Genomic DNA, 25959 nt, shown 5'->3' on the forward strand with positions numbered 1-25959 from the left:
GAAGCAGGTCTCACGTCTGATCAGTGCAGTTTTGGGGAAAGTAGAGTATCGGTTAGTTTGACTGTCAGACAGGATGTGAGAGGACAGAGAGTAATTCCTGAAGCAAACCGCTGGCATGACTTTGACACTTCCAATTATTTCTTCTATTATTAATATTGTTTTATTTATCATGACAGTTTACTGCTCTGCATCCCCTGATTACTTCAGACATGACTCAGCCATTTGAGGTTTGTTTGTATTATATTGTGGTTATTATTATCATTAATAATTATTATTAACTTAGTTTCTTCCTACTGCCCAGTCTAACTAGTCCCGATTAAGGCCTTGAACTGATCGAATGCACTATTGTATTGAATTGTCTAACTTAAAGTGAATCAGTAAGGTTGGTGACTATAGGTTCAATAATCACACTCAAAAAATGAATGTACATGTAGTTACTTTCTCAGTTACTTTTGAGAGAAACAGAGGGAAGAAAACTGCATGGTAAGCTGTGGCAGGCATGAGGAAACTGTAGTGACAGCTGCAGCACCGAGTGGAACCACCCTCTATGTGTGTGTGTGTGTGTGTGTGTGTGTGTACCTAGCATTTACATCAAAAGGGGAACCAAAAACCTTTTGACCAAAGTGGGGACATTTATGACAAAGTGAGGACATTTGGCCAATCCCCACAACTTTAAAGGCTTGTTTGAGGGTTAAGAAGGCATTTTAGGGCCGAGGTTACAATTGAGTTTTGGTTGGGATTACATTTGATGGTCAGGGTAAGCTAGGGGACGCATTATGTCAATGGTGAGTCCCCACTAAGATGTAAATACGCACACGTGTGTGTGTGTGTGTGTGTTGAGCTGATAAACTGTGTGGTTAACAACTGAATTAACGTAATTCTGCGCCGCCTTTAATTCGGATCCACTCCAGGTTCTGGTCTGTTTCTCGGTCTACTTTATCCGGTTCAAACCGTGTAGATTGCTCATTTAACGGGACTGGGCTCTGCGCTGGAACCAGACGTGAAACCGGAGTCGCAGGCGTCGTTTGAGTCGCTGGGACGTGATCTGCTCTCAGCTAAACATCAACACGGTTCCGCTGACGTCTCCGCTCTCTTGGGTGGAGACGCGGCAGAAGAAACGGGATGGTTTTGAATAACGCCTGGATTTCACCGAATCGGAACCAGGTGTGGACCCAGCCCGTCTGCTTGACAGATTCCGCTGGGTTTACGTTTGCAGACAAAGTGGAGTCTGCTACGTCTCAGTTTGCTGATGGCTAAGACGGCAACTCACCGCCCCAGATCCCGATCTTCAGCTGGGACTTGTCCAGGTTCTCCACATAGTCTCCGATGAACCTGTTGAGCAGGTCGCTGACCAAAGACTCGAAGACCATGGTTACAGGCTCCGGGTCAGACCCGAGTCTGCGTCGCTCGATTTCTGAATCAGGCGGTGATCGAGTGTCTCTGGTCTCGACTGTCGCTTGAGAAGCTCGATTGGTGATGTCTGCGTGTTTGAGTGAGGGAGATCAGCTGATAGAGGGTGCGTCAGCTGATCCACGGACACGCTTCGACTGTTTATTAAGAGCTGCTGAAATGAAACTTAAAACATCTGCAGGACGGAGAAACAAAAGTGTGTGTGTGTGTGTGTGTGTGTGTGTGTGTGTGTGCGTGCGTGCGCGCGCGCGTGCGTGAGTCATGATGTTAGTCGGGATCATTAAACAGTGTATTTAAACAGTGTATTCTTAATATAAAGCACAACCTTCAAACAGATAACATGACCTTTACCTTACTGTAAACCTATACATGCTTATTTTTGGAAGGAAGCATCTGGTAGAAGTGAGGATCTGCTCCAGGTGGAGACATAACAATAATGCTCATTTATTATTTGTTTCTGCACTCACCTGATGTAAATCTGCTGTTTCCAGAGCACCAATAAAGGCATTGGATGGAAACACTGTATCTGATGGACTTGGATTTGTGTTCTCAGACAGTCACAGACATACACAACATTTACACACTGGCTACTTCAGGTACAGTCGTATAGTCTAATCCATCCATTACAGTCCATTACATCTGGCCCCGTATTTCAAATGAATGACTCCAACACACAACGTCACAAGCTCCATAATGAACATATAGTATAAATCATAGAGAAATTATTGTACAGGAAGTGCACAGTGATGCTGAGGAACAGGACGTATGTTTCTGGACAGCTTGATCGTGCTTATTAAACATGATTTCCTGTTGACGATCAGTCAGATTAATGCTGCGGTTTCCTGCAGCTGTCGCTCACATCTGATTTGTATTGAGTGCAGTGGTGACGGCAGCAGCGTTTCACTGTTCGGAGAACCTGTAGGATGAAAAGGACGAGCAGTTTAATGATGCTGCACATGGACGCTAATAGAAACAAGCACGAGTGAAGCTGGTGAGCTGATGTTCTTCAATCAGTGTGCGAGAGACGCACATTACTGAGACTGAGCTCTGAAAAAGAAAAAAAATCACTTTGATTTGTCAGCTTATTAAGAGCAAACAGTGACGATTTTATAAATAAACAAACTGGACAGAAGAATAAAAAAACATCACACAGAGATGACTTACATCAGCTGTTACAATTATTTAGCAAAAGTTGACACAAATGTGTCATTCTTCAGGAAAAAACGTTGGTTTTCACCTGGACAACTGGGTTACTGACTGACTGTGACTTATCACAGACTGGTTGTGGCAAAATTGTAATATTTTTAGTTTTTATTTGTTTCTTTGTTGCCATCACTTACTGTACACACTGAAATCAATGATCCAACCTGAGGCTCAGGGTCAGGATCTGGTTCTTTCTGCTTTATTACCATTAAACAAGGCCCTGGTTTACTTTAAGAGGTCTAAACCTTCTAGTGTGTCCTTCTGATAGGTCCTGTGTTGACCATTGTGTTGCTATGAATTCATCAGTAAAGATTAGAGTCTGAGTGGGGTGGTCGTGCTTTGCGGTTAAATAAATATCTCAAAGCACTAGATGCATCTGATGGTCCCATTGGATCACACATGATGACCCCCCCCCCCCCCCCCCCCCCCCCCCCTCGCATGGCCACTTCCTCTGATGGTCTTTAAATGGCTGACGTCCACTCAAAGCAGAGTCAGTCACAGCAACAGGTGAGTCTGTCGCTTTCTTCTTCATTGTTCACTGCAACATGAGCTGAAATGTTTTCTCCTCTTGTTGTTCTTTTCTTTGTTAACGGTGGTCTTGATAATCGGACATTTATTGTCTTATATAGCTGTTATGAAGCACTTTCTCAGTCGTCTGCATTTGAAAACAATTCTGCTTCTATATTTCAGCTGTAACAACTCGTCGTTTGCTGGTTCCAGCAGAGGACAGCTTGTTGAGGTTTCGACTCTGCTTCTTCTCATCTCTTGTTGCCATGATTGGCCTGGTTCTGCTCTGCTGTTGCTCCTTCAGTCTGCTGCATTTGTCTTCTCCTCTGGTTCATGGAAACATCCAACTGGACAATGGTCCAGTCGGCGGCCATCGCACCGACTCCCCCTACCTGCCGGACATAGGTCAGTAGAAGCAGCCCCGACTTTGAGGGGGAAGAGCTCACTTCTGATTGACGAGTAGCAGGTTCTTCAGTCTAGTTAAGCTTTTGATATGACTAACATCTTCTAGGACAAAAGCACATTGAGGCTTGTGGGTTCCTGGACTAATGCTTGTAGAAAGACAAAGTCAATGCTTTATTGTCAACACTACTACATGTGTCAGACATAAAGTAACTGAAATGACATTTCTCTCTAAGCCAAAACATTATATATAAAATACACATACTACTTACATATGTAAAATGTAAAGGCACATCTGAATGTGAAACATAGGAATGTCGAATTATGTACATAAATATACAGTAAGGCAAATTTAGGCTGTGTCTCGTTTGTGCGCTGATGTACAGTAGATACATTATAGAGGCTGGTGTGTATGTGAGTGTGTGTGTGTATGTGAGAGGTAGTGTTGACAACCGGGGAGCGACTGCTTCCAAAGTCCACCAACAGCTAATTGCTAATATACAGCTTTTTTGTCATTTTAAATATGAAAAGACAACAATTAAATGTATTTTTAACGTATTTTATTGTACAGTAAACACGTGAAGCAATCAATCACGCAGGATAAATCACAAAAGTAATGCGTAGTTAACTTAGTTAAGAAAAAAATAGGTAAAGTAACCCAAAACCCTTTAGCTAGCTAACTTATTTTCACATGAGTGGCCTTATGAGTAAATACAGTAAGCAAACAGGTTTTCCTATAAGATTAACATATGTCATATAGTCAGTAGTAAATACAAACAGTTCCATTCGGTGTGTTGTTGCCTTGACATTTTTAAATTAGGCACCAGCAGCCAGGAGGAGCAGGCTCTTCTTGCGTTCCCATTGGGCCTTCCTCACTTACAGTACACTTACAGTTCCACCTACTGGTCTGTTTCAGTAATGATCACTCTAAAATGTAACCTGGGTCTTAACACCTAACTTTACACCTGAGCTCCAACTTCAGCATCACCCACGTCTGTGTGTGTCCTGCAGAGCGAAGCCACGCGCCCGATCCCATGCAGGAAGCCGGGCTCGACTCGGTGGAGGACCACTTCCTCCTGGACGCAGGCTCCTATGACGAGGTCGCTGGGGGTCATCTGAAGGGTGGTTCCTACAGGCCTGCTGAAGTTGCCGCGTTGACGCGTCTTGTGTTTGCTCCCCAGGACTCCTCGGCAGCCTTACAGCTGCAGGGCCGGGCCATGCGCTCGCCCCGCCGCTGCATCCCCCACCAGCAGTCGTGTCTGGGGTACCCGTTGCCCTGCTGCGACCCCTGCGACACCTGCTACTGCCGCTTCTTCAACGCCATCTGCTACTGCCGCCGGGTCGGCCACACCTGCCCCGCCCGGCGCACCTGAGCTCAGCTGACACGGAGCCACTCCACCCGAGTCGTTTCCCGGGTTTTGTTTAATAAATTATATTTCAAGAGGTCCAGTCTTCATCTTTTGTGTGATTTATTTTAACCTTTTACTGATGGACAATAGGATGAAAGGTGAATAAATTACACACGTTAACCTGCAGGTGTGTGCTGGAAATTGTTTGTTTTGTTGCTGTTTTGTCCTTATTATCTTCTTGTTTTTCGTGGACATGAGAACATGGGACTGAAAGTGTCCCGTGCTCAGCGCATTCACCACTTGAATTATCTGATACAGTACAAAAGCTGCTTTGTTCTGTGTCTTCTGCTAAAATTCGTACAGTGAAACCAGATGGAGGCACAACATTAACAACACGCAGCTGAATGTGCTGAACTAACTTCAGTTTAGCTTATTATTATAGACAGCAGTGATGAGGATTAGCAGAAGCAGGCGTGGACCCTGTGTGCACACTGTAAATACTGTGATCTTGTTGTAATAACACTGATGACACCTTCATACTGTATTAAACAAGCGTTTAAACTTGACAAGGACACGTGGTTTGGAGTTTCTCTTTTATTAATGATAAGGTCGACACAGTGTGGTGTGATGTGCTCAGTTGGCAGCGATGGTCTTATCCATCCAGGCACGGAGCTCAGTGACACGGGCGTACACACCGGGCATCGTGGGCATGCAGGTTCCACTGCCCCAGGACACGATGCCAACCAGAGTCCAGGCTCCAGACTTCTGACAGACCAGAGGTCCACCAGAATCACCCTAAAGACGCAATGGTAATGAAACATAAAGCATGAGCAGTGATGAGGATTGTTACTCTTTGTGTCGGGGCACCCACCATGCAGGAAGAGGCTCCAGCGGCACCGGCACAGATCATCAGGTTGGTGATCTTGCTGCCCCAGTAAGTGCGGCACTGCTCGTTGGTCAGCAGGGGGAGGGCGGCCTGCTGCAGCAGGGCGGGGGTGTCAGGAGCTGCAGACGCAAAGATCAGTCACTCTGGTGAGAGTCGTTGTGGACCTCTGTCAGAACCCAAGACGACTCCCATCTCATCTCATCTCATCTCATCTCATCTCATCTCATCTCATCTCATCTCATCTCATCTCATCTCATCTCATCTCATCTCATCTCATCTCATCTCATTTATGTATCTAAATACTTGAGCATTAAACTCACTTTCATTAATATATCTGTTTATTTCAACTTTATAAATGGAAAATAATTAAATTAATCTTTCCTGCTGTGATCAGAATTCTGTTGACGGATGTTCTGGAGCTGCTCTGTAGATTTGCCCTTAGTCTAAAATCTTTACTACACACTTATTACGTGCTGCTGTGTGAAGCAGCTTCCTACAGAGAGTGACAGAGGCTCTGTGAGCTCTGATTGCCGGTGCAGGCGGTCTCACCGTTGTAGCGGGTCAGGCCCCAGCCAGAGGTCACGCACTTCATTCCTCCAGGGTAGTCGTCTCCAGTGTCGGCCACACACACGGGGGAAACGCGGATGTTCAGCTTGGCGGGCGTGGCCAGCTTGATGAGCAGGATGTCGTTGTTGATGGTGAAGCTGTTGTAGTTGGGGTGTTTGAAGACCTGGCAGGAAGTGACATCACGATGAGTGAACGTTCAAAGCCACGGGGATGAGAGCAGAACCTGCCTCTGTGGGACGCACCTTTCCGACATTAATGACCTGGATGTCCTCAGCGTTGGAGGAGCGGTCGTGCTCTCCGACGATCACGCGGTGGGAGGTTCTGCAGGGAAAACAGCACCAAACGTATTAGTGTCGTTCAATCAGAACATCAAACATCAGATGACCGTTTGTAGCTACAGGTGCTTTACTTGACATTGCAGTGAGCAGCCGTCACCACCCAGTTCTCGCTGATGAGGGAGCCACCGCAGAAGTGGAAGCCGGTGTAATCCTACAACAGCAGCAGCAGTTAGGCTTGTGTGTGTGTGTGTGTGTGTGTGTGTGTGTGTGTGTGTGTGTGTGTGTGTGTGTGTGTGTGTGTGTGTGTGTGTGTGTGTTTACCTGAAGGGAAACCTGCCAGGGCCAAGAGTGAGGCACCGCCTCCTCACCGTTCACGATCCGAGAGTATCCGGTGATGACGGGGGGGATGGCCGGGACGCCGCAGCCTGGACACGTGTGAAATGTGACAATATATTTACTTTGTGCAAACACATTTATGAATGTTAAGCTGTTGGACTCTCTGCATGTTTAAGGTTTAGGATGAGCGCATGAGTCCAACTGACTCTGAACGAGGGAGAGTTTGTATCTCAGCTCAAAAAGACTTCTTTAGCTCTGCATGAGTAAGGAGCAGAAATGAGCTCACCGTAGGCAGCGCCGGCAAAAGCAAGGCAGGAGAGGATCCACAGGAAAGTCATGGCTCGATCATACTGGCTCCATCTGAGCCCGAGCTTTTATACTGCTGCGGAGAGTCCGATTGGACAGAGTCAGACACATCTTATCAAAGGACTGTGGACTGTGGACAGGTGGACCTGACAGAAGGTTCACACAGACATTACTTTATTATTGTTATTATTAACTGTAATTATTTTATTTACTGTGTTTCGCCTGATGAAACCAAACAGACTAAAGTGTTTCTGTGGTAGTGGTAACTTTAATTTCAGACGTGATCTGTATAGCTTCAACGTGGCCCTGTTTCCTCCTACTGTATGTCTCACTGCTTCTTCCTGCTGATTACAAAGGTGTTTAGATGATGAATAGAAGATGTTTCCACATGTTTCACATGGCCACACACTAAAGTCATCTTGAACTGTGTTTTCACCTTTACCCATTAACAATGTTACGTAGCGGGTGGCGTCACCTTCCAGTCAGTGACACAAGCATTAATTCAAATTATAGTTAGGATGTTCAAATGTTTTTATCATTTTAATGTCATTACACTGAAAAACAAAGGACAATGCCTTTAGTCCAGTCTGTAGACACTGACATTGACAGAAGGTCGGGCTCTGGATTCAAGGACACAGAAGACACATTACCAAATTAAAAACACTAGTAAAGCAAGTTGTTTAAACCAGCTAAAATGATTGAGGTGTTCTGTGAACGTCTGAATTATCTCCAGCTGAGCCACGTCCACGTTCCCCAGGCAGTTAATGATTGGTCAGGTGGGGTTGAGGATGAGGTGAGTCGTCAGTGGGACATTCTGGTACAAGAACAGGTGGAAGCCATGTGCCGGCGTGTGCCCGCTTCAGCCACTCAATGATAACAGACATTAGCTCGGTTTGCTGCCAGTTCTTCTTCATTGTCAGCCTTTATTTTGTTCAAACGTGTGAAATTGTTAATGACTCAAGTGCTTCCTCACTTTGACTTTATCAAACAAAAACAGGCTTGGTAGAAAAAGTATTTTATTATATTTTATTGTACATCAGTCAACGCTTGGACACTCACAGGTCAAAGCTCCACAAATCAAGCAAGTACTGTATGATGATCCCTGCCACTTCACATTCTGAATTTTAATTCTTCATAATGTCTGAAAAAACTTTTCTCATCAAAAACAACTGACAAGTTTCATCATCATCATCACCATCATCATCACCGTCATCATCAGAGCTTTCATCTTGTTTCTGCCTCAAAACGTGATTATGGCCTTGTATCAGATGATGTAAAAAAAAGTTCCTCACAGTCATGTTTGTGTAGCTCAGATGCCCTGTGTGTGTGTGTGTGTGTGTGTGTGTGTGTGTGTGTGTGTGTGTGTGTGTGTGTGTGTGTGTGTGTGTCAGACTCAGGTAATGATAAAAATAATACTATTTTTGCATAGAGTTGGAAAGTGCTGAAAGATCAATGCAATATATATAACAACTCACAAAGCAGGGAGATGTTGCACAAAAGTAGAACTCAGATTTCTAGGATCCGTGGAACATCCGGACTTGACCCATTCTAATGAACTCATCCTGGTTCTTATTATTGCACGTTTGCCAAGTGAAGGTGATCTAGGTCAAATCTGGTGTAGACATGTATGAACCAAGAGGTTAACATAATATGTAAAAAGAGAGAATGCCTGGCAGACAAGTTTACAAGTTTACAATTAGTCCAATTAATTTACTTTAATGTATTGGTTTTTAACGCTGCAAATATTTATATAACAAAATCTATAATGTGATAATTTGATCGGTTTGTAGCAATTTATCTTTATGTCTGAAAAATATATCTGCCGAAAAAAAGTGGGAGAAGGTCAAATAGAGCCCCCAGCAAAACATCTTAAATCATTTCCATGAAGACTGAGTAAAATAGGGCAACATATTAATCAGTCACTAGAACTAGTTTATCCTGGAGGATAACCAGCTCTGGACCAGGATCAGTTTACAGAACGAATCTGTAGAAACTTAGTTCAGTTTCCTTCAATCTGCTTTTTTCTGGGTTGGAGTCTGGTTGGACTAAATTAATCCAGAAAAAATGTTTAATTACAAAATACATCTTCACGTTAACTAAAATTATTGAATTCTCCTTTTGTGCAACCAAGTCGAGGATAAATTCAACCAGGATGTTAAAAATCCTGGCTTAATCCCTGATCTTTTGTGCAATAGCCCTCAGACAACAAGGTTTTTCAACAAACAAACAAACACAAACAAACAAACAAACATTATTACCAGATTGTTGTTGAGTTTATATTTTAACTCTTTGTTGTCTGAAAATCTCTTAAAGCTTTTCATCAGTGTCTGAGTTTGGTCAGTGATTAAACACAAGACTAACTGATTTGTAAGAGGCACCTTCATGTTCTCACTAATGCAACTCATCAGAATCTCAAAGCATGATTTACTGCCTTGAGAAAACCCTAAATATCAACAGTGTTGATGTTTGTAGCTGATTCTGAATTTAAAAAATAAAGCTACTACTGTAAACAAAACTTCAGGGAAATTCATATGCAACTGCTTGATTAAAGATCTTGATACGATTGATTCACGGTTTTACATTAAATTTAAATGAATTTAATTTGACAATTTACTTTAATCTGTTTCAGTGGCTGTGACCAACAATTCACACAATTTCTATTAACATATACAAGAATAGACAAGAATCTATGAAAAACACAATTTTTGTAACATATTTCAAGCAAAGATTAGACACAATTTTTATGCATATGGATTATTTCTTGGATTATTGTTGATTTGTTTCTGGTGCATAACTAATTATTTTAAATGAAGATCAAGTTTAATTAGATTTTGACCTGCTTCAACTGAAAAAGAAATTATGATGATGTTTTTATTTCAGTCTCAGTTAATATCTACACCATCATATTATTATATGCTCAACTGAGTCATTACACATGGATTCCATCCATCCATCTTATAGTGAACCAACATTATTTGTTATTTTTAAGTAATTTTTACCTGTACAGCCACAGGCTAAAGGTTCAGGATGAATTAACTGGCATAAAATACCAGTAATAATTGTTGCAACATTAATAAACCTGTGACACATTGACAATGATTTATAATTATTATTCATAGATGTCCTGCTGCTGTAGCGTATATAAACCTATATTACATCAGATGCATATGAATTTACCTGTGTAAGACTTCACTATCGTTATGAATAATTCTTCACAATGATAGAAACATAAAATTGCTGTAAAAGTCAAAGCAACACTTAAAAAGCAAGTAAGTTAAAGTACATAGTTTTGAAAAATAAGATAAAATAGAAAAATATAAAATGTTTATATTGCATTAAGCACAAAAATCCATTATGTACAAAGTCACAAAAATTAATTAGCAAACAAAAAAAACACATCTTGTTAATGACTCTGCGGCTTCGGTCGGATCAATAGTCCACATTGTTCAATGTTTTAACTCTGATTTTCAAACTGATTCATATTTATAGAAAATATTTAAAAGTGACGTCACTATGAACCCAATGAAAAATAACAAGGCTTCACATCTGAATAATTCTTTCTGGAATGTTTTGTGTGAAGAATTTAAAAGAAAAATAGTGGTTCTCTGGTTTTCTCTTTTTTAACAGTCTGAAACAATATAATAAACTGGTAAATGTTTTGATGTATTGTGACGTATTGGTCAATGGAACAGTAAACACGCAAATACAATTATTTCTGCTACATTAAAATCTGATGGGATTAAAGGCAGAAACAAACCTCAGTGCAGTGACAAACTTCATGTAAAAATAAAGAATCCTCTGTCTTCACCTTCATCACTTATGCTTCAAATTCCCCTCCAACTACAGGAGCGCACACCTGAAGAAGCTTTTTTTCGAGCGAGACTCTGTGATTTTGACCGGACCTCCTCCTCCAGGGGGAGCACTGTCATTCTGCCCAGGGACCAGAGAAACACAGATTAGAAACCCATGTAGACCACTCTGATCCTGCCCCCCCACACACACACACACAACTACAACACTCACCATCTTTCTACTGAGTCTGGTCATAACGTCTCTCGCTAGAGTGTAAAAAGACTGTGGAGAAAAATATTATGACGTTAAATAAATAATAAGAGGTGGCATAAACCTTTGAACTTGGGTGGGTTAGCAGCGCTCTAAGGGTCTGGGCTAGCATCGCGCTAAGGGTTGTGATGCTGTGTTTGCAAGGAAGGAAAATACATCTTTTGGGTCTCACTTTGAGTATGATTTTAAGTATACGCACCCACACACCCCTCCACGAGATTAAACCGCTTTAGTGGGGAGATTTCTGGTGATATCGTCTTGAAACCTGCATGATTGAATGTGGATAAGGACTCACCTCCTCCACATTGATGCTGGACTTGGCACTGGTCTCCAGGAACTTGATCCCATAATCTATAGCCAGCTGAAGCATGAGACACATATGGTTTCATCAGTTCATGTATAATTAGTTACTAATATTCAGTCATGACAAAGATTGTTTTATAAAATGGTTCTATGAGGTTCTCCCTGACAGTAGCCATGTCCCATCTATGCACTGTGGTACTATGAGTCCAGGTTTTACTGATTGTTACACAGCCTCAGATGTGTTTCTGTAAACCCTGTTTACCTTTTACCCAGAAATGTTAGGCGGCTGATGACACAAATGAGCAGACCCACTTTAACTTCAGAATCTTTGCTAAAGCATATGTCTCGTTTTTTTATTCTGGTTTAATGGTTGGTTTTCAACGTTTATCTTCGCCTTTGTGTTAATAAAAAATTATTTAAAAAAATTATATTTTCCTTCATCTGTTTCATGTTTTTTCTATCTTCATGTTACGGTTTCTCAATGTTTGTATGCCTCACAGTTAGGTTTGAGTCAGTCAGTGGAACACTGGGTGATCAGAAACAATTTCCAAACAGAACTGCTCCTAGTGAGTAGTAACTGAAGGTTCCTCTGAAGGTTCTCACCCTGTGTCTTTTTTATTAAGTGAGTCAGTTAAAAGGTTGCATACTGTATTGTTTTTCTTGGTGTGTGAGTGTTCCACTGGTTTATCTCATCTGACTGGATCAGAAAACGGAACCCACCTTCTCTCCTCGCTCCTTCGACACTTGTCTCTTATCGTTAACGTCACATTTGTTTCCCAGAACCATCTTCTCCACATCAGAGGATGCATGCTATATATACACACACACACACACACACACACACACACACACACACACACACACACACACACACACACACACACACACACACACACACACACACACACACACACACACACACACACACACACACACAGTGATGTTGTTCTGTGGCACTTTTATAGAAATAAAGCACCTTTTAACACTTGATGAAAACAGAGCATTTTCTGATGAGTGCCTGAATCCTGGGTTTCACTTCAACTTTCTCCAACCAACTCAATTCCTGACAAACAGGAAGTGAGTGATGAAAGCTCAAAAATTTGGCAAAATGACTCATCTTCTAAATGGCTTCAACTACAGTAAATCGGTTTCTTGTGTGTTTATATCTGTGATGTTGAGTGATGATGTCAGGTCTCGCACCTCCTCAATGTTACGTATCCAGTTCTTGATGTTGTCGAAAGACTTCTCATTGGTGATGTCATAAACCAGCATGATGCCCTTAATTACAGAAAAAGAAGAAACAGTACGTTGACTGACTGCTCAGCAGCATGTCACGTCAGACACAAGGTAAAGACTTCAGGTCAGCTGATCACTATAAACCCAAAGGTTCAGAGAGTTAAACAAGTGCCTTTCCTATTCTCTGTTGGAGGCAGATTCCAGACCAGAAACAACTTAAATGGAATCATAGGAAGATGGAAGTGGATTCTGAATGTCGCTGTTGCCAAATCAGCTGTTTAAAAGTCCAGAGAGTATCTAATAGAGACTCAAGATGCCCAAAGGTCCATCAAAGCCCGGTTCAGCTTCAACAGGAGCTTCTTCATTGTGACCCTTGTTCTTACCATAGCTCCTCTGTAATAGGCTGTTGTGATGGTTCTGAACCTCTCCTGACCCGCCGTGTCCCTGCAGAAACAGCAAGAACTCATCATAGGTATAAACGACAGAGTGGGGCTCTCAGCAGATAAAGCATCTCTTATGTTGAGCTGTGACGCTTATGTCTTTTTTTAAACAGTGGGTGAAGATGGAGAGCTACTGTCACTCATCACCTGCTCTCCAGAAACCAGAACCAACCAACTCACCAGATCTGCAGTTTGATTTTCTTCCCATCCAGTTCTATTGTTCTGATCTTAAAGTCGATTCCTGAAACAAACACAAAGATCTGCGTGAGTTGCTTCAGGTTTGCTCGTGTGTTTAGCTCCACCCTCCAGGATGTGGTACAGGACTGCTGCACCACAAGCCAGTCCTCATAAAGTCACCAACACACACAGACAGACATGAACACTCAGACTGCGCTGCTTCACGCTCATGAAGAGCAGTCAGAAAAAACATCCAAGGGTCAGAGGTCAGTTGATCTTTGAGCTGCTGTGTCTAAACAAACTGTGGAAGAGACCAGCAGAGACTGCAGAGATCTGAATGAGTGATCGGACCTCATCCAACTGGTCACAGTTCGGTTTGGGTTAAACAGGTCCTGACTGACACCGACTCTGCATCAGCAGCACTGTTAAGAATTACTCAAGCTTCCTGCTTTTCATTCAGACACGGTTATACCCTGAGAGGACCCACCAGAATTCACCTGCCCGTTACAGGGACAACCGGTCCTCAGCCATAAGACACATGGACCCAGTTCACGCAGGTGTGACATCCACTTCAAAACTCAACACGCATCATTATCAGGGAACGACATCTGGGACAGAAGACACTTCTTTTAACCTTAAACGTTAATTACCATCAAGTGTGTAAGTGCTGACCAGAACCAGACCGATCCCAGTTCTGAACCTGGATCCGAGTCAGTCATCACCAGGATGACAGTGAGGCCGAGCAGATCTGTTTGCAGACAGAGTTTCCACTTCCTATTTCCGGCAGAACCACCACCTGAAAGTATCAGTGTGCTGCACCGGAAAAAACCAGCACACCTCCGTGAGGTTAAACGGCCTGAGTGGGGGCATTTCTGGTGCCATCGTGTTATAACCAGCAGGGGGACGCCCCACACCAAACCGAGCGCTTCTCTCTTCACCAAATGACTGGACTGAATCGGATCATGTGACCGCCTGACCACAGGAAGATCAGCTGGACTGTGACAGTGGGGACGGTTCTGGACCCTAAACATTGGCTCCATGTTTGACACGAAGATGATTCTGGGCCGAGAAGAACCGACATTCGGACTCGACAGAACCACAGACACATAGTTACCGGTGTGTCTGAAACAGAACCTGAACTACTTGATGAAGGAGAATAGTGCGTATACAGTACATTTCTGCGGAACCAAGTAAATGTGCGCTATTAGTGAAAGTGACGCTCATTTACCACCTAAAGCTGTCTCTAAAATGCGTCTCCACTACATCTACTTGTAGCTGAGACGGTTTCCCATGAACAGAGCCCCCTCCCTGACTTTCCGGTAGCTCGCCGTTAACTTCCCCACGGTTCCGCTCGCCTCCTGAGGCGGCCCGTCCCGTCAAGTACTGACCGATGGTGGAGATGAAGGTGGTGTTGAAGGCGTCCTCGCTGAACCGGAACAGGAGGCAGGTTTTCCCGACGCCGCTGTCGCCGATCAGCAGCAGCTTGAACAGGTAGTCGTACGTCTTGGCCATGTTCCGCCGCGTCCGGTGAAGTAATGGAACCACCGGCCTGCTCGTCGCGCTCACCGGGAGTCCCGGTTCTGTACTGGTTTCTCTTAAACCGGACCGTTAGGGAGCAGGAAACAGCCCCGCTTCAAGAAATGCGCAAAATACCGCGACATTCATCCGGAACGGATTTTTCATAATAAAATCTGAAAAAAAAATTAACCGATCAAAGTGGACTCGTTTTTGTTTTGGCCTTTTTCAGACATTTTACTTCCGGTCCTCGGAGGAGAATGATGGGACGTTCACGAGTCTCTGGACGTGTATGCGTATGCTGTGATATAGTTTAAATTTCATTTTTGTAACTGAATGCGCTCTTTGTGATATAGTCAAGGACTGGGTAGTCATAGCTATTACTGCATATGTACATAAAGTATCTGCTTGTAGGTTATTTTAACATCTTTACTTTATACACACGTGTTTCTCACTGATCACGCATCAATGCAGTTTCAAACGACGACAATGACAAATACAACTCTTTAGTTTGGAGGCAATATTGTGGCGTTTCCGGCCTATCTTTCACAACTTGACGCAGTACCGACGTATGTGACGTCATCGTCAAAGGGATGGGGCGTGTCCACAGCTATGGGTTGCCAGTTTGGCATAAACAGTTGCAAACTCTAAAAAGTGCCAAAGAAGATTCGTTTCAGCCAGAATTCCTAACAACATAATATTGATGGACTAAAGGAATGGATGAACTATGTTCACATGACAATGTTACTAAGATATAGCTTTTATTATAGGACAACTATTTTTTACTCTCAGCCTTTTACTTGCAACAGATTAAGATTTTCTTTCTTAGCTGCTAGTTGCAAAATGTCAACAGTTTGGTTATACGGGCATCACAAAAGAAACCCCCCCAAAAAAACAGACAAAAAACAAAATGTAATAAACTGAACTCAAAGTCTTTTAAAACACAGGCACTGCAATTTATTTAATCGTTAGATAAAAAAAAAACCCTAGAGGTTGAATCTTTTTAATAAAACAATTTATTCAAGGACTTGACAATAAGGCAGACATTGCAGGTTTGTGGGGACAAACTGCATGTAAAGTTAGATATAAATGTATAAATTCTAGCGTCACTGATAAGTTTGTGTATAGTTATTCAAGACAGAAGCATGAGACAGGAAAGTAGAAACAATAAATAAGGCCATTTAACCAAGTCACCTTCAAAAAAACAGAAAACAATGAAATCCAATTATTAAGACCAATATAATGATATTTCAAAGACAGTGGAAAGGTGTCATCCCAACATTGTGCGTGTTTGCGATGAATGTTTGACCAAATTCGGCTACAGAACCCACCCCTTATTACAGCACTAACACAGGTGAAACAGACCTTGGGAGGGAGCTTGGAAGAAGGTTAGTCTAGGTCCTGGATCCGGTGGCAGATCTCAGCTGTAAACTCTGAGCACTTTGAGCTTCCTCCCAGGTCCTTCGTCAGCACCTAATACACACAGGAATCATAAGCATCAAACAGTTGGTCACAACATGGTTTGGTGAGGACTCGTATGTGTCACAGAGACAATGTCTTCTAATACATTAAACTTTTCCAAGTGAGAGCAGTTTATCAGAATTGCTGATAACATGAAGCAGGTTGGGAGCTGTTGTTCACAGGGACAGTAAAACACAGACAACCACCTGAAGTTTCAGTCTCACCTTCTTGTCTCTGATGGTGTCGAAACAGGCAGTCTGGATCTTGGCGGCATAGTCGTGGAGTCCCATGTGACGCAGCATCATGACAGCACTGAGCAGCAAGGCAGTAGGGTTGGCCAGGTCCATCCCGGCAATGTCGGGGGCAGTGCCATGAACCTACAGAGCAGAGCAAACCTCAAAATGGACGATTCCATGCTGGTCCAATGAGGAAATGTCAACTACTGTATTGGTTAAGTTGACTAGTGGAGCTTTTTAACATAACTGTCACTGTGATGCATCATATAGTGATGACTAGAAACACAAACTGATTCTTTGAATAGTGGGTTTGTTCATTTAAATTTCAAACACTTGTTTCAAAACCTTTTTTTTAAACACAAGATGAAGCCCAGTCAATTATGCAGGCGACAAATATGACAATGAGTCTATAATGATGTACATTAGGTAGTTTTAAGCCTTGAAGGCATAAGATGAACTGTAGAGGTATAAATGTTGGAAGAAACAAACCGATTCAAATATGGCCACTCCGTTCGCTCCGATGTTCCCACTGGGTGTGACTCCGAGACCTCCGATCAGACCAGCACATAGATCACTGCAATACACCATGTCCAACCGTTAGCACCATGTAGGAGACCACACAGCTTGTTTCACACAAATACGACCAACCTCAGGATGTCTCCATACAAGTTGGGCATGACTAGAACATCAAACTTGGTCGGATCCTGGACCATCTACAATACCAGAAAATCCCAAGGTTAGAAATTATTTAATGGCATTAAGGAAACAATGCAAAGGTCAAATGTCTGCACAGGGAAACAGGAAGTACTGTAATATTCAAGATAAACGTATTCTTCCCACAGTGGGGAAATTCAATTGCCAGCGCAGCCACAAAGTAATAGCAAGATACAAACACAGTGGGTCATAGAACATGAGCAGAGTTGTGTTCTGCTCAATTTGATTTTACCAAATACAAAATACAGATCCTCAGTTTAGGTCTGCCAATTGTGCAGAAAAACCTCAGTTTAGTGAACTCACATTAAGGCACACAGTGTCAAGGTACATCTCCGTAAACTTGATGTCTTTGTAGTTTTCAGCCACTTCACGACATTTTCTGAGAAACAGACCATCAGACATCCGCCTGCACACACAAACACCCATTGCTGATGAAGAAACGTCTGACATCACAAACCATCATGCATGTCTGCACAACACTTTTCATGTATACAAAAAAAATAGGCAAAGATGAACAGAAAATCTAAAATACGCAGCAAAAAAAAACAAAAAAAAAAAACACAGGAAGCATCAGCCAACAGCTGGAGGGCACAAACACTGACGTTTGTAGCAGGAAACAAACTGGACCAGCACCACAGTCCTCACCAGGGGAAGCAGGTAGGACAACGGATACATTGTTACTGTTTGTGAATATATTCACATGCTTCTAACTGAGGTGTCTGCACATATTTCAGAAGTCTAAAGCTGGAATTGTACTGTGGCTTACGGAGATCAACTCACATGATGTTGGCTTTGTGGACAGCAGTGACACTGGTTCTTTGGTTGTTTCTGGCGTATTCAAATGCGTACTCTGCGATACGTCTGCTGGCGTTCTCTGTGATCAGTTTGATGCTCTGAACAACTCCGTCCACAATCTGCAACAAGAGACAGGAGAGCTTCAGATCACAGACCAAAAGTCTGGCTTTAAAATGAACCACAAGGGCACCAGAGCCAGAACCTGGCCTTAACTACAGCAGTGTCCTAATGTCAGGGCAGCTACCACCTGTATCAACACAGCAGCACTGACCGAGTCACAGCCAGGTTCAGATCTCTGCACCTTCGTCTCTGAGCAGCCATATGTTCATTCAGGAACAAATACTCGAGTGAGACCACGAAGACATGTTGCCATTGAACTATACTATGTCATGATAACGTCCAGGAGATCTGACGGAGGAATTATCTGAACATACTACGTGTCAGTATGTGGCTGCTGAATACGGTCATCTGGACCCATCTAATACCGGACTATGTCCGAAGGCCAGGCACAGTCACCCCATAGTTAACACCCGTTACCTGTAGCTTTTCTATAATGACACCGTTGGTGCTGGAGATTCTGCTAACTGACCTCTGTCTGCAGTTTCCGTAAAAAAAATAAATAAATAAATGAAATTTTGAAGAAGAAGCCATTCTCTGTCTTTCACACGACATAGGTAGTTATAATGTCCACTTAATGAAAAGGATGACAAAGACAAGTCACAGGAGGTTTATTGTGGATCAATGTAACAGCTGTTAAAGCTGTTTACACTGGAAATGTTCAGGAAGTGACACACAAAAACTAAAAAGCTTGCTCGTGACGTGGTTCATTAACTAAACACGTATATGAGGGATTTGAGGGAGACAGACTGTTTGGGGGTCAGGATGAACAGGTGAGGTTCAGGAGGTGACTGAATCACTTCCTCCTCCTTACCCTGTTGATGAACAGATGCAGGGTCCGGAAGCAGCGACCTGACCTACAGGAACAAAAGCTGGGATTTAAGCTGGGGTTATATGTAGTTTTCCTTCAAGCTACAGATGCCTAACAGTCTTTAGGTTCACAAACACCTGTAGAAGAGCTAAAGAAGCTCTACCCGCTGCTATGCTGTCCTGAAAATGTCCCCAACAGACAAAAACCCCGACGCCTGTGAACAACAATCAAGTAAAGTAGCTTGTTGGTCGACCTCTTACCACGTGTTCGATGCCGCTGTACTCGCCCTCCGTGTTCTCTCGTATAGTGACCAGGTCCACGTCGACATACGGGGTCTTGTAGCCCTCAATGGAGATGCAGGGCCGCACGTTCGCGTAGAGGTCAAAGGTCTTTCTGAGCAATAGGTTCATGGAGGGGTGGCCTGCAGCAATGGGTGTCTTCAGGGGACCTGCAGGGCAGAATATTTGTGTTTAGAGGGTCAAATACCAGGGGCCTTTAGATACGAAGATAAGGAGGCAGACACTGGAGTCTACAGACCTTTCAGGCCAATCTTGCTCTTGTCCATTGACTCTTTAGCATCAGGAGGAATCATCCAGCGCCCCCCAGGCCCTTTTATCGCTGTGACATTTCTCTCTTCCCATCTGATTGGAGCCTGCAAGGACAAACTGCTGAAACACTTGTTTGCTTTAATGATGCAACTGGGTTCTACCGTCTCCAGGATAGGGTTAAGTTTAGGTCTGCAACCTCACTTACTTTAGCCGCCTCAAAAATCTTCATGACTGCAGTGGAGATCTCTGGTCCAATCCCATCACCAGGAATCAGCGTTACAGTCTGAATCTGTGCACACACGGAAGATAAACGACAAAACTGAGGAAACGCTCACAGTTAGTACCTGACAACAGCACATGCAGGCATCCAGCCAGGCTGGGATCTGAAGCCTGATTCACATATCTGAAGGTTGCGCTAAGCTTTAAATTCACATATGCAACACTCAAACACCTGAGCAGCTTCTCAATCTGTTTCACTTCAGCACATCCACAATATTGTCAGAAAGGTAGCATCATACATGTTTGCATCCCCCCAATAAATGTCTACCCGCTCTGACATCACAGACTTAGAACTAAGGAGCTTGCTCAAGCAGGAAATCTCAGGACCCTACACATGCAGCTTAATGTGTTTAGAATCCAGTGCATGTATGAGAGGGGGTAGAAACCAAGATGCATCCTGAGACCTTCCCCAGTATTAAACACACACTATGTCCCAAAAAGTGAATCCTTCACCAGTACCTGGCAAATTTCAACCTTCATGTTGACGATTAAGTCCTGGTGTCAGAGAGTGTGGTGCACGAGAGGTCTGTCAAGCTTAAATTACTCACCCCTCTGGAAAAAGGCCTCCTCGCTGCTCCCACCAGCACCTGGGACAGCTGACAGACGAACAAGGTCAAGGAACATACTGGTCAATATCACATGTCTCACCAGACACTTGTAACTCCTCACTGTCATTCACACTTCGGTGGTTTCAACCTACACGTACAAACATTGACTATGATGATCGCGTTATGGCTTAGGTTTGTGTGTTAACCCTTTCTTGAGCTGTTTAAGCACGTTCTCTCACCATTTGGAGTGTGATTTGTGTTTTAATCAATTAAAATATATTACATCTTGATGAAGTAAATACTAAAACCGCTCGTCTACTGTCTACTTCTAATTCAGAGCCATAAAGTGAACCTCAAATCAGTAGAACCACGTCTTAGCGAACGGAATACAGCTGAATGCATCCTTCTGCTTTACCTGAGCCAGAATCTTTTAATCTAGACCTAATACCTTGAGAAACGGCTTAACGATGGAGCAACGGGCGCAAAATCATCACAGCCCCCGTAAAACTTAGGAAAGACCCGTTAGCTCCGTTAAGAGTTAGCCCAGTTAGCTTTCAGGCTGAAGGGCACACGGGCAGCTAACCGGTTGGAGCATCATTAAAACACACATTCATAGATAGCTACACAACAACTAAGTCACACATACACTTCACCTCACACAGCATACGACTGGCCCACACTTTTTTACTGATTAAACGCGGTTTAACCAGTAAAAGGAGCACTTTTTACTCACCATTGACCTCCACACGCTGCCTGGCATCCTGGTTTACGCAAAGATTTTGACGATCCCGTGGGCTCACTCTGTCGCCACTTCGGATTCGCCTTCTTCTTCTTCGTGTCTTCTTAAATTGCAGATGGCAACCAACTGAAAGACGCATTACCGCCACCTACTAAACTGGAGTGTGTATCTGGTGTAACGCAAATTCCCGTACCCCTTTGGCTGTCAATGTTCGCCACAGTGTGTCCCATGCTGAATTTTACTGTTGACATATACACACGACGTGCTCCACTGATTCCTCCACCTGACAAAAATCACACAACCCAAACTGGTGTTGATTAAATGTAATGTGTTATTTAGCCTTGTCTGACCCAATCTTAGTCTTGATATTATATTGTGAAGGCTAATATATAATATTATATATATAATATTATATTATATTATATAATATTATATATTATATTATATTATATATATAATATTAGCCTTCATATTATATAGAAAATCTCCGATCTAGTTGAACGTCCTTCCTGAGATTGCTATTGTACTTAATCATACGCGTTTGCTTCCTTCTTCCTTTTTTATTATTGGCGGTTTGCGTTCGACAATGTGCACACTACCGCCACCTTCTGGCTGATCTGTGGAATTACTATATATTTCCTATTACTTCAGAGTCACCACCTAGTGTCGCGGGAGAAATAGAACTAAAAAAAATTACCTGCAGTAAAATGACAGAAGTGGTACATCATATGTGTAGACGATCTTTTGTCTAGCAAGCGTGACGTCAGTAAGAGTCGGCATTTGGGTTGCCAGATTGGATTCTTTGCCCGTTCACGTTGGTTTATGCTTCAACGAGTACTGTAAGTGATACAAATATGAACGCAAACAGAGTATATGTTTCTCATTAGTTACTATCTGGTACACTGTGATAAAATAAACTTCTATAAAATCACCTCCAATTATCAGTTTGTCAGTCAGTCAGTCACAATCGTTCACCACTGTTTGGTTTTTACTTAAAGATGTAGTTATAATTAAACTGTAATTGTGATCTCAATTTAATGTTATAGTAAAAAAGCAACATTATGCAAGCAACATCTTTTGGTGACCCAGGACTATGTCAAACGCCACCATGCATGAATGTTTTACAAGATTTACTGTGTTCTGTGATCAAAAAATACCCTATAATGTGTCATTTACTGGATGTGAATCACTTCTCATGCAGTTTAAGATACTATTCATTTAAACGTTTTCAGACATGAATGGATGGATAGGAACATGTATGTAAGAAGGCGTGTTTTACGAGCAGCACCTGAATGCAGCAGGCGCCTCCTAGCTGCTGGGGCGTCAAAATCACGCTTTCCCCCGCATCGCACAGCTGTGCTGCGGCCGGACCGGGACTGTGAACGTGTGGCCTCGGAACTGAACAGATTTAAAAGGACGTGACCTGCAGTGTGATGCAGCTGTGTGATGGGAGAATCGGTCGAGCAGGATGGGCAACAAGCAAACAACGTTCACCGAGGAGCAGCTGGAGGCGTATCAGGTGAGGCTTTACACAAACAGGAGCGGAAAAAAGCTCCGTTTAATTAGGCTGAAGATGAGGAGAATAGAATAGAATAGAATAGAATCGAATAGAATAGAATAGAATAGAATAGAATGCGGGGCGTGTATCCTGTTGCTGATTGGCCGAGCTTCTGTCTACCTCTGCATCCTGCTGTCGGACAGTCTGATGCTGTGGGAGTAGATCCTCCTCTAACTCCCTCTTCTGTGTGTGTGTGTGTGTGTGTGTGTGTGTGTGTGTGTGTCTGTGTGTCTGTGTGTCTGTGTTTGCAGGATTGCACGTACTTCACTCGGAAAGAGATCCTACGGTGAGTAGCACAGGTTAAAAAGAAGCTGTGAAGGATGGAACCAGCTCCATTCAGCTTCCTCCTAGTTTACTTCACAGACCAGTCAACAGGTCCAGTCCAGAACAGTAATGGGTCGTACTTAGACACGTACTTTGTTTGGGTTAGAGGCTCTGGAACTGGACTGTGAGCTGTGATGCCTTTACTTGTGTGTTACAGTGTCAGCGTCAGTCTTTCTCTGTCTGTCTGTCTCCCAGTATTTGTGTTCTGGTTCTGGTTCGGCTCTGATCTGTTTTCACTTTTAATTCAGTCAAGTCACCTTATTCTCCAACAGAATGATTTACAGGATGAATCTGCTGGTGCTGGACCTGGGCCGGGTTATTTCTGCTGCTATGCTGTGACCGGACGTGATTTACAGCAGCTATTAACTCCCATGGTTTTATGATGAACACTGGCTGAAAGCTGCCGCTTCAAGTGATTCTCACTCCATTTATCAAACTAAGTTTTCAGTTCACGCTCGCTTACTGATGAGCCCGTTAGTCCAGTTGTTTATAAACTGACCATCTCATCTGGAACCAGAACCAGAACGCCAGGAAGGCCCAGAGTAACACACACACACACACACACACACACACACACACACACACACACACACACACACACACACACACACACACACACACGGCGTCTCTGGTCAGTGTTTAACCTTCCTGTTGCTTAGTTCTTGCTTCTGTAGCGGCTGTTTTCATCACAGCGAGGCCCGATAAGGTCATCGCTGAGCTGCTGCCTCCTCTGTTGTAGGTTACACAGTCGGTACCGTGAGCTGGCTCCACATTTAGTGCCACTGGACTACACCAACAGCCCCGACATCCGAGTCCCTCTGACGCTGATCGTCACCATGCCCGAGCTGAAGGTAGAGCAGATCCGTTCCCGGGGGCCGGGTCTCTATTCGCACCTCCTCACACTGACACGGGTGCTGTTCCGCTCGTTCCCGACAGGAGAACCCGTTCAGAGACAGAATCGTGGAGACGTTCTCCGAGGACGGACTGGGGAACCTTAGCTTCAACGACTTTGTGGACATGTTCTCTGCGCTGTGTGAAACCTCCCCCAGAGAACTCAAGACCATCTACGCCTTCAAGATCTACGGTAACGTGCTGGTGTCAGGATCCTCCTCGCTGTCGCACGGCTGCTCATGTTTTACTGTTGTTCTGGTCCAGACTTTAACAGGGACAACTTCATCTGCAAGGAGGACCTGAAGAAGACTCTGAACAAGCTGACCAAAGGAGATCTGACCTCAGAGGAGGTGGCTCTGGTCTGCGATAAGGCCATTGAGGAGGCCGACCTCGATGGGGACAGCAAGCTCTCGTTTGCCGACTTCGAGAACATGATCTCAAAGGCTCCAGATTTTCTGAGGTGCGTTGTTTCGGTTCTTTGGGCCTAGAACCTACTGTAAGAGAAATATGTAGCAACAGCAGAAATGGGTGTGAGATAAATGGAATGTGACGTGGACAAATCGGGTTCTACTGATGCAGAGATCCGCTCCTGTTTCTCCTGCTGCTCCTCCACGTCCTCCTTGTTCCTCTCCTTCAGTCAGCTGCTTTCAGGTTTTTGGTGGATGAGCTGTGTGTTAGTGAACTTAGCAGGTCAATGATTATAGTCGTGTAGATTGGTGTAAGCTCCAGGTTCATGCTCTCACTCGAATGGACAGATGTGAATCAGTCTGTATATTACATCTGTTTCTCCATCTTGTGCTGTGCTGTGTCTGCAGTAACTTCCACATACGAATATGAGACAGCAAAGGGCAGATGTCTCTGATCCAGACGCCGCCTGAACCTGAACCCAGACCCAGTGCCTGTCCTCTTTATCATCGCTGAGGTTCCTGCAGAACCGGGGACTTGAGTCTACAGAATCTCACCAGCGAGGACGTGTGAGAGGAAGTGGACCAAGATGAGAAGGAGCGATGACCCAAGAGGGGGCCAACTTTACACCAAGCGAGTTTCTCTGCCGCTGGTTCCGTCTCCCTGGACTCGACGGGACGACGGCGCCGCAGCCGATTCCGAACAGGGCTTTTCTGACTTCAGTGCTTTGATCTGCTTTCGGTTTTAAAAGCACACGTTAAAGGGCAAACAAGAGGAGCTATGCAATATTTCTCGATGAAGTGCATGTTGTAAATAGCTTCTAGCTGTGGTTCCAGCTCTGGTGCATAATGACAATCATAGTAAACTGTAGCTCAGCTGACGGAAGGGCTCCGCCATCACACACGTTTTCCTGCCTCCAACACACTTTCACTCATCCGAGACAAGAGGTTTTCTGCTAGCGTCAAATAAAAGGTTTTCTGTTGCTCGACCTTCTGAAGCGTTTGATGTGGATGTTTCTGAGGAATCGCTCAAAGGAGAGCAGGTCCCACAATCCTCATATTTTTGCATTGTGCATGTTGCGCACTTGTAACTCGCGCCTTCATTTGATGTAGTGTGGCTGTAAAATGTAAAAGGCTCTAACGTATACGTTGAAATGCTGCATATGAACGAAGCATCATCTGCTGAATAAGGATGTGAGAGACTCTGTCCGGCGCTCAGAGCTGCAGCTGCTGCCGCTGCCATTGATCCTGATTATCCAGAGCATCCAGCCGTGGATGACACTGTTCCTGCTGCAGCATAGCGGCGTCATCAGCCGAATCGCCAGCATTGGGTCTAATCGAATCCAGAACGGTCTCCACGGCTGATGTGCAGAGAGCGGTGACCGGACCTGTGTTGTGGTGATCTGCCTCCTCTCGGCTCGCGTTTCCTTCGCTTCCGGAGAATCAATCTTGTTAGCGTTTGCTGGTCTTTTCAACACATAGATTGAACCTCAGCTTCGGTTTCACATGAATCTAATATCGGCCACATTTCTCTGCGACTATTTGAGGATGTACAGG

The 25959-nt window shown here is 43.8% G+C and overlaps 6 protein-coding genes and 1 long non-coding RNA gene across 11 annotated transcripts in view; 3 read left to right on the forward strand and 4 right to left on the reverse strand.

Moving 5' to 3' along the window:
• The window catches only part of vps13c (vacuolar protein sorting 13 homolog C), a 40271-nt gene extending 38797 nt beyond the window's left edge, over positions 1 to 1474 (reverse strand). For 3 of the 4 annotated variants that reach the window (XM_029144052.3, XM_055507355.1, XM_055507357.1), the window contains exon 1: positions 1271 to 1474. In XM_029144052.3, the coding sequence (XP_028999885.1) occupies positions 1271 to 1370 (100 nt within the window). In that variant the 5' untranslated portion in view covers positions 1371 to 1474. The remainder of the gene's footprint in view (positions 1 to 1270) is intronic. The other variant, XM_055507356.1, reaches the window with a different exon arrangement.
• A 1680-nt stretch (positions 1475 to 3154) lies between these two features.
• agrp (agouti related neuropeptide) lies at positions 3155 to 5057 on the forward strand. Its single transcript, XM_029144333.3, has 3 exons — positions 3155 to 3525; positions 4534 to 4622; positions 4704 to 5057. Exons 1-3 carry the CDS (start codon positions 3387 to 3389, stop codon positions 4893 to 4895), a joined length of 420 nt encoding a protein of 139 aa, XP_029000166.1. The 5' UTR covers positions 3155 to 3386; the 3' UTR covers positions 4896 to 5057.
• A 393-nt stretch (positions 5058 to 5450) lies between these two features.
• On the reverse strand, positions 5451 to 7323 carry LOC114852151 (chymotrypsin A-like). Its single transcript, XM_029144331.2, has 7 exons — positions 7225 to 7323; positions 6924 to 7027; positions 6734 to 6813; positions 6567 to 6645; positions 6307 to 6487; positions 5743 to 5876; positions 5451 to 5666 (listed from the first exon to the last, which is right to left on the reverse strand). The coding sequence occupies exons 1-7, from the start codon at positions 7274 to 7276 to the stop codon at positions 5505 to 5507; spliced, it is 792 nt and encodes a 263-aa protein (XP_029000164.1). The 5' UTR covers positions 7277 to 7323; the 3' UTR covers positions 5451 to 5504.
• Positions 7324 to 8243: 920 nt separating this feature from the next.
• On the reverse strand, positions 8244 to 15201 carry LOC114852152 (ras-related protein Rab-8B). The gene is made up of 8 exons (XM_029144332.3): positions 14851 to 15201; positions 13466 to 13526; positions 13229 to 13289; positions 12810 to 12887; positions 12330 to 12419; positions 11602 to 11667; positions 11268 to 11318; positions 8244 to 11174 (listed from the first exon to the last, which is right to left on the reverse strand). The coding sequence occupies exons 1-8, from the start codon at positions 14972 to 14974 to the stop codon at positions 11085 to 11087; spliced, it is 621 nt and encodes a 206-aa protein (XP_029000165.1). The 5' UTR covers positions 14975 to 15201; the 3' UTR covers positions 8244 to 11084.
• LOC129603879 (uncharacterized) lies at positions 14284 to 18291 on the forward strand. 2 transcript variants are annotated; one of them, XR_008694191.1, is made up of 2 exons: positions 14284 to 14652; positions 14738 to 18291. It is a non-coding gene; the product is annotated as an uncharacterized LOC129603879 (long non-coding RNA). The 2 variants fall into 2 exon arrangements; XR_008694190.1 differs by having other exon boundaries at positions 14284 to 14621.
• On the reverse strand, positions 15976 to 21347 carry LOC114852150 (isocitrate dehydrogenase [NAD] subunit alpha, mitochondrial-like). The gene is made up of 11 exons (XM_029144330.3): positions 21220 to 21347; positions 20487 to 20534; positions 19865 to 19948; positions 19649 to 19763; positions 19372 to 19559; positions 18169 to 18302; positions 17692 to 17794; positions 17323 to 17387; positions 17164 to 17248; positions 16663 to 16815; positions 15976 to 16450 (listed from the first exon to the last, which is right to left on the reverse strand). Exons 1-11 carry the CDS (start codon positions 21244 to 21246, stop codon positions 16367 to 16369), a joined length of 1086 nt encoding a protein of 361 aa, XP_029000163.1. The 5' UTR covers positions 21247 to 21347; the 3' UTR covers positions 15976 to 16366.
• A 1170-nt stretch (positions 21348 to 22517) lies between these two features.
• On the forward strand, positions 22518 to 25391 carry LOC114852759 (calcium and integrin-binding family member 2-like). The gene is made up of 6 exons (XM_029145383.3): positions 22518 to 22744; positions 23035 to 23069; positions 23847 to 23958; positions 24044 to 24191; positions 24263 to 24458; positions 24814 to 25391. Exons 1-6 carry the CDS (start codon positions 22694 to 22696, stop codon positions 24833 to 24835), a joined length of 564 nt encoding a protein of 187 aa, XP_029001216.1. The 5' UTR covers positions 22518 to 22693; the 3' UTR covers positions 24836 to 25391.
• The last annotated feature ends 568 nt before the right edge of the window (positions 25392 to 25959 follow it).

This window comes from Betta splendens, chromosome 3, assembly GCF_900634795.4.
Source record: "Betta splendens chromosome 3, fBetSpl5.4, whole genome shotgun sequence".
NCBI classification, from domain to species: Eukaryota; Metazoa; Chordata; class Actinopteri; order Anabantiformes; family Osphronemidae; genus Betta; species Betta splendens.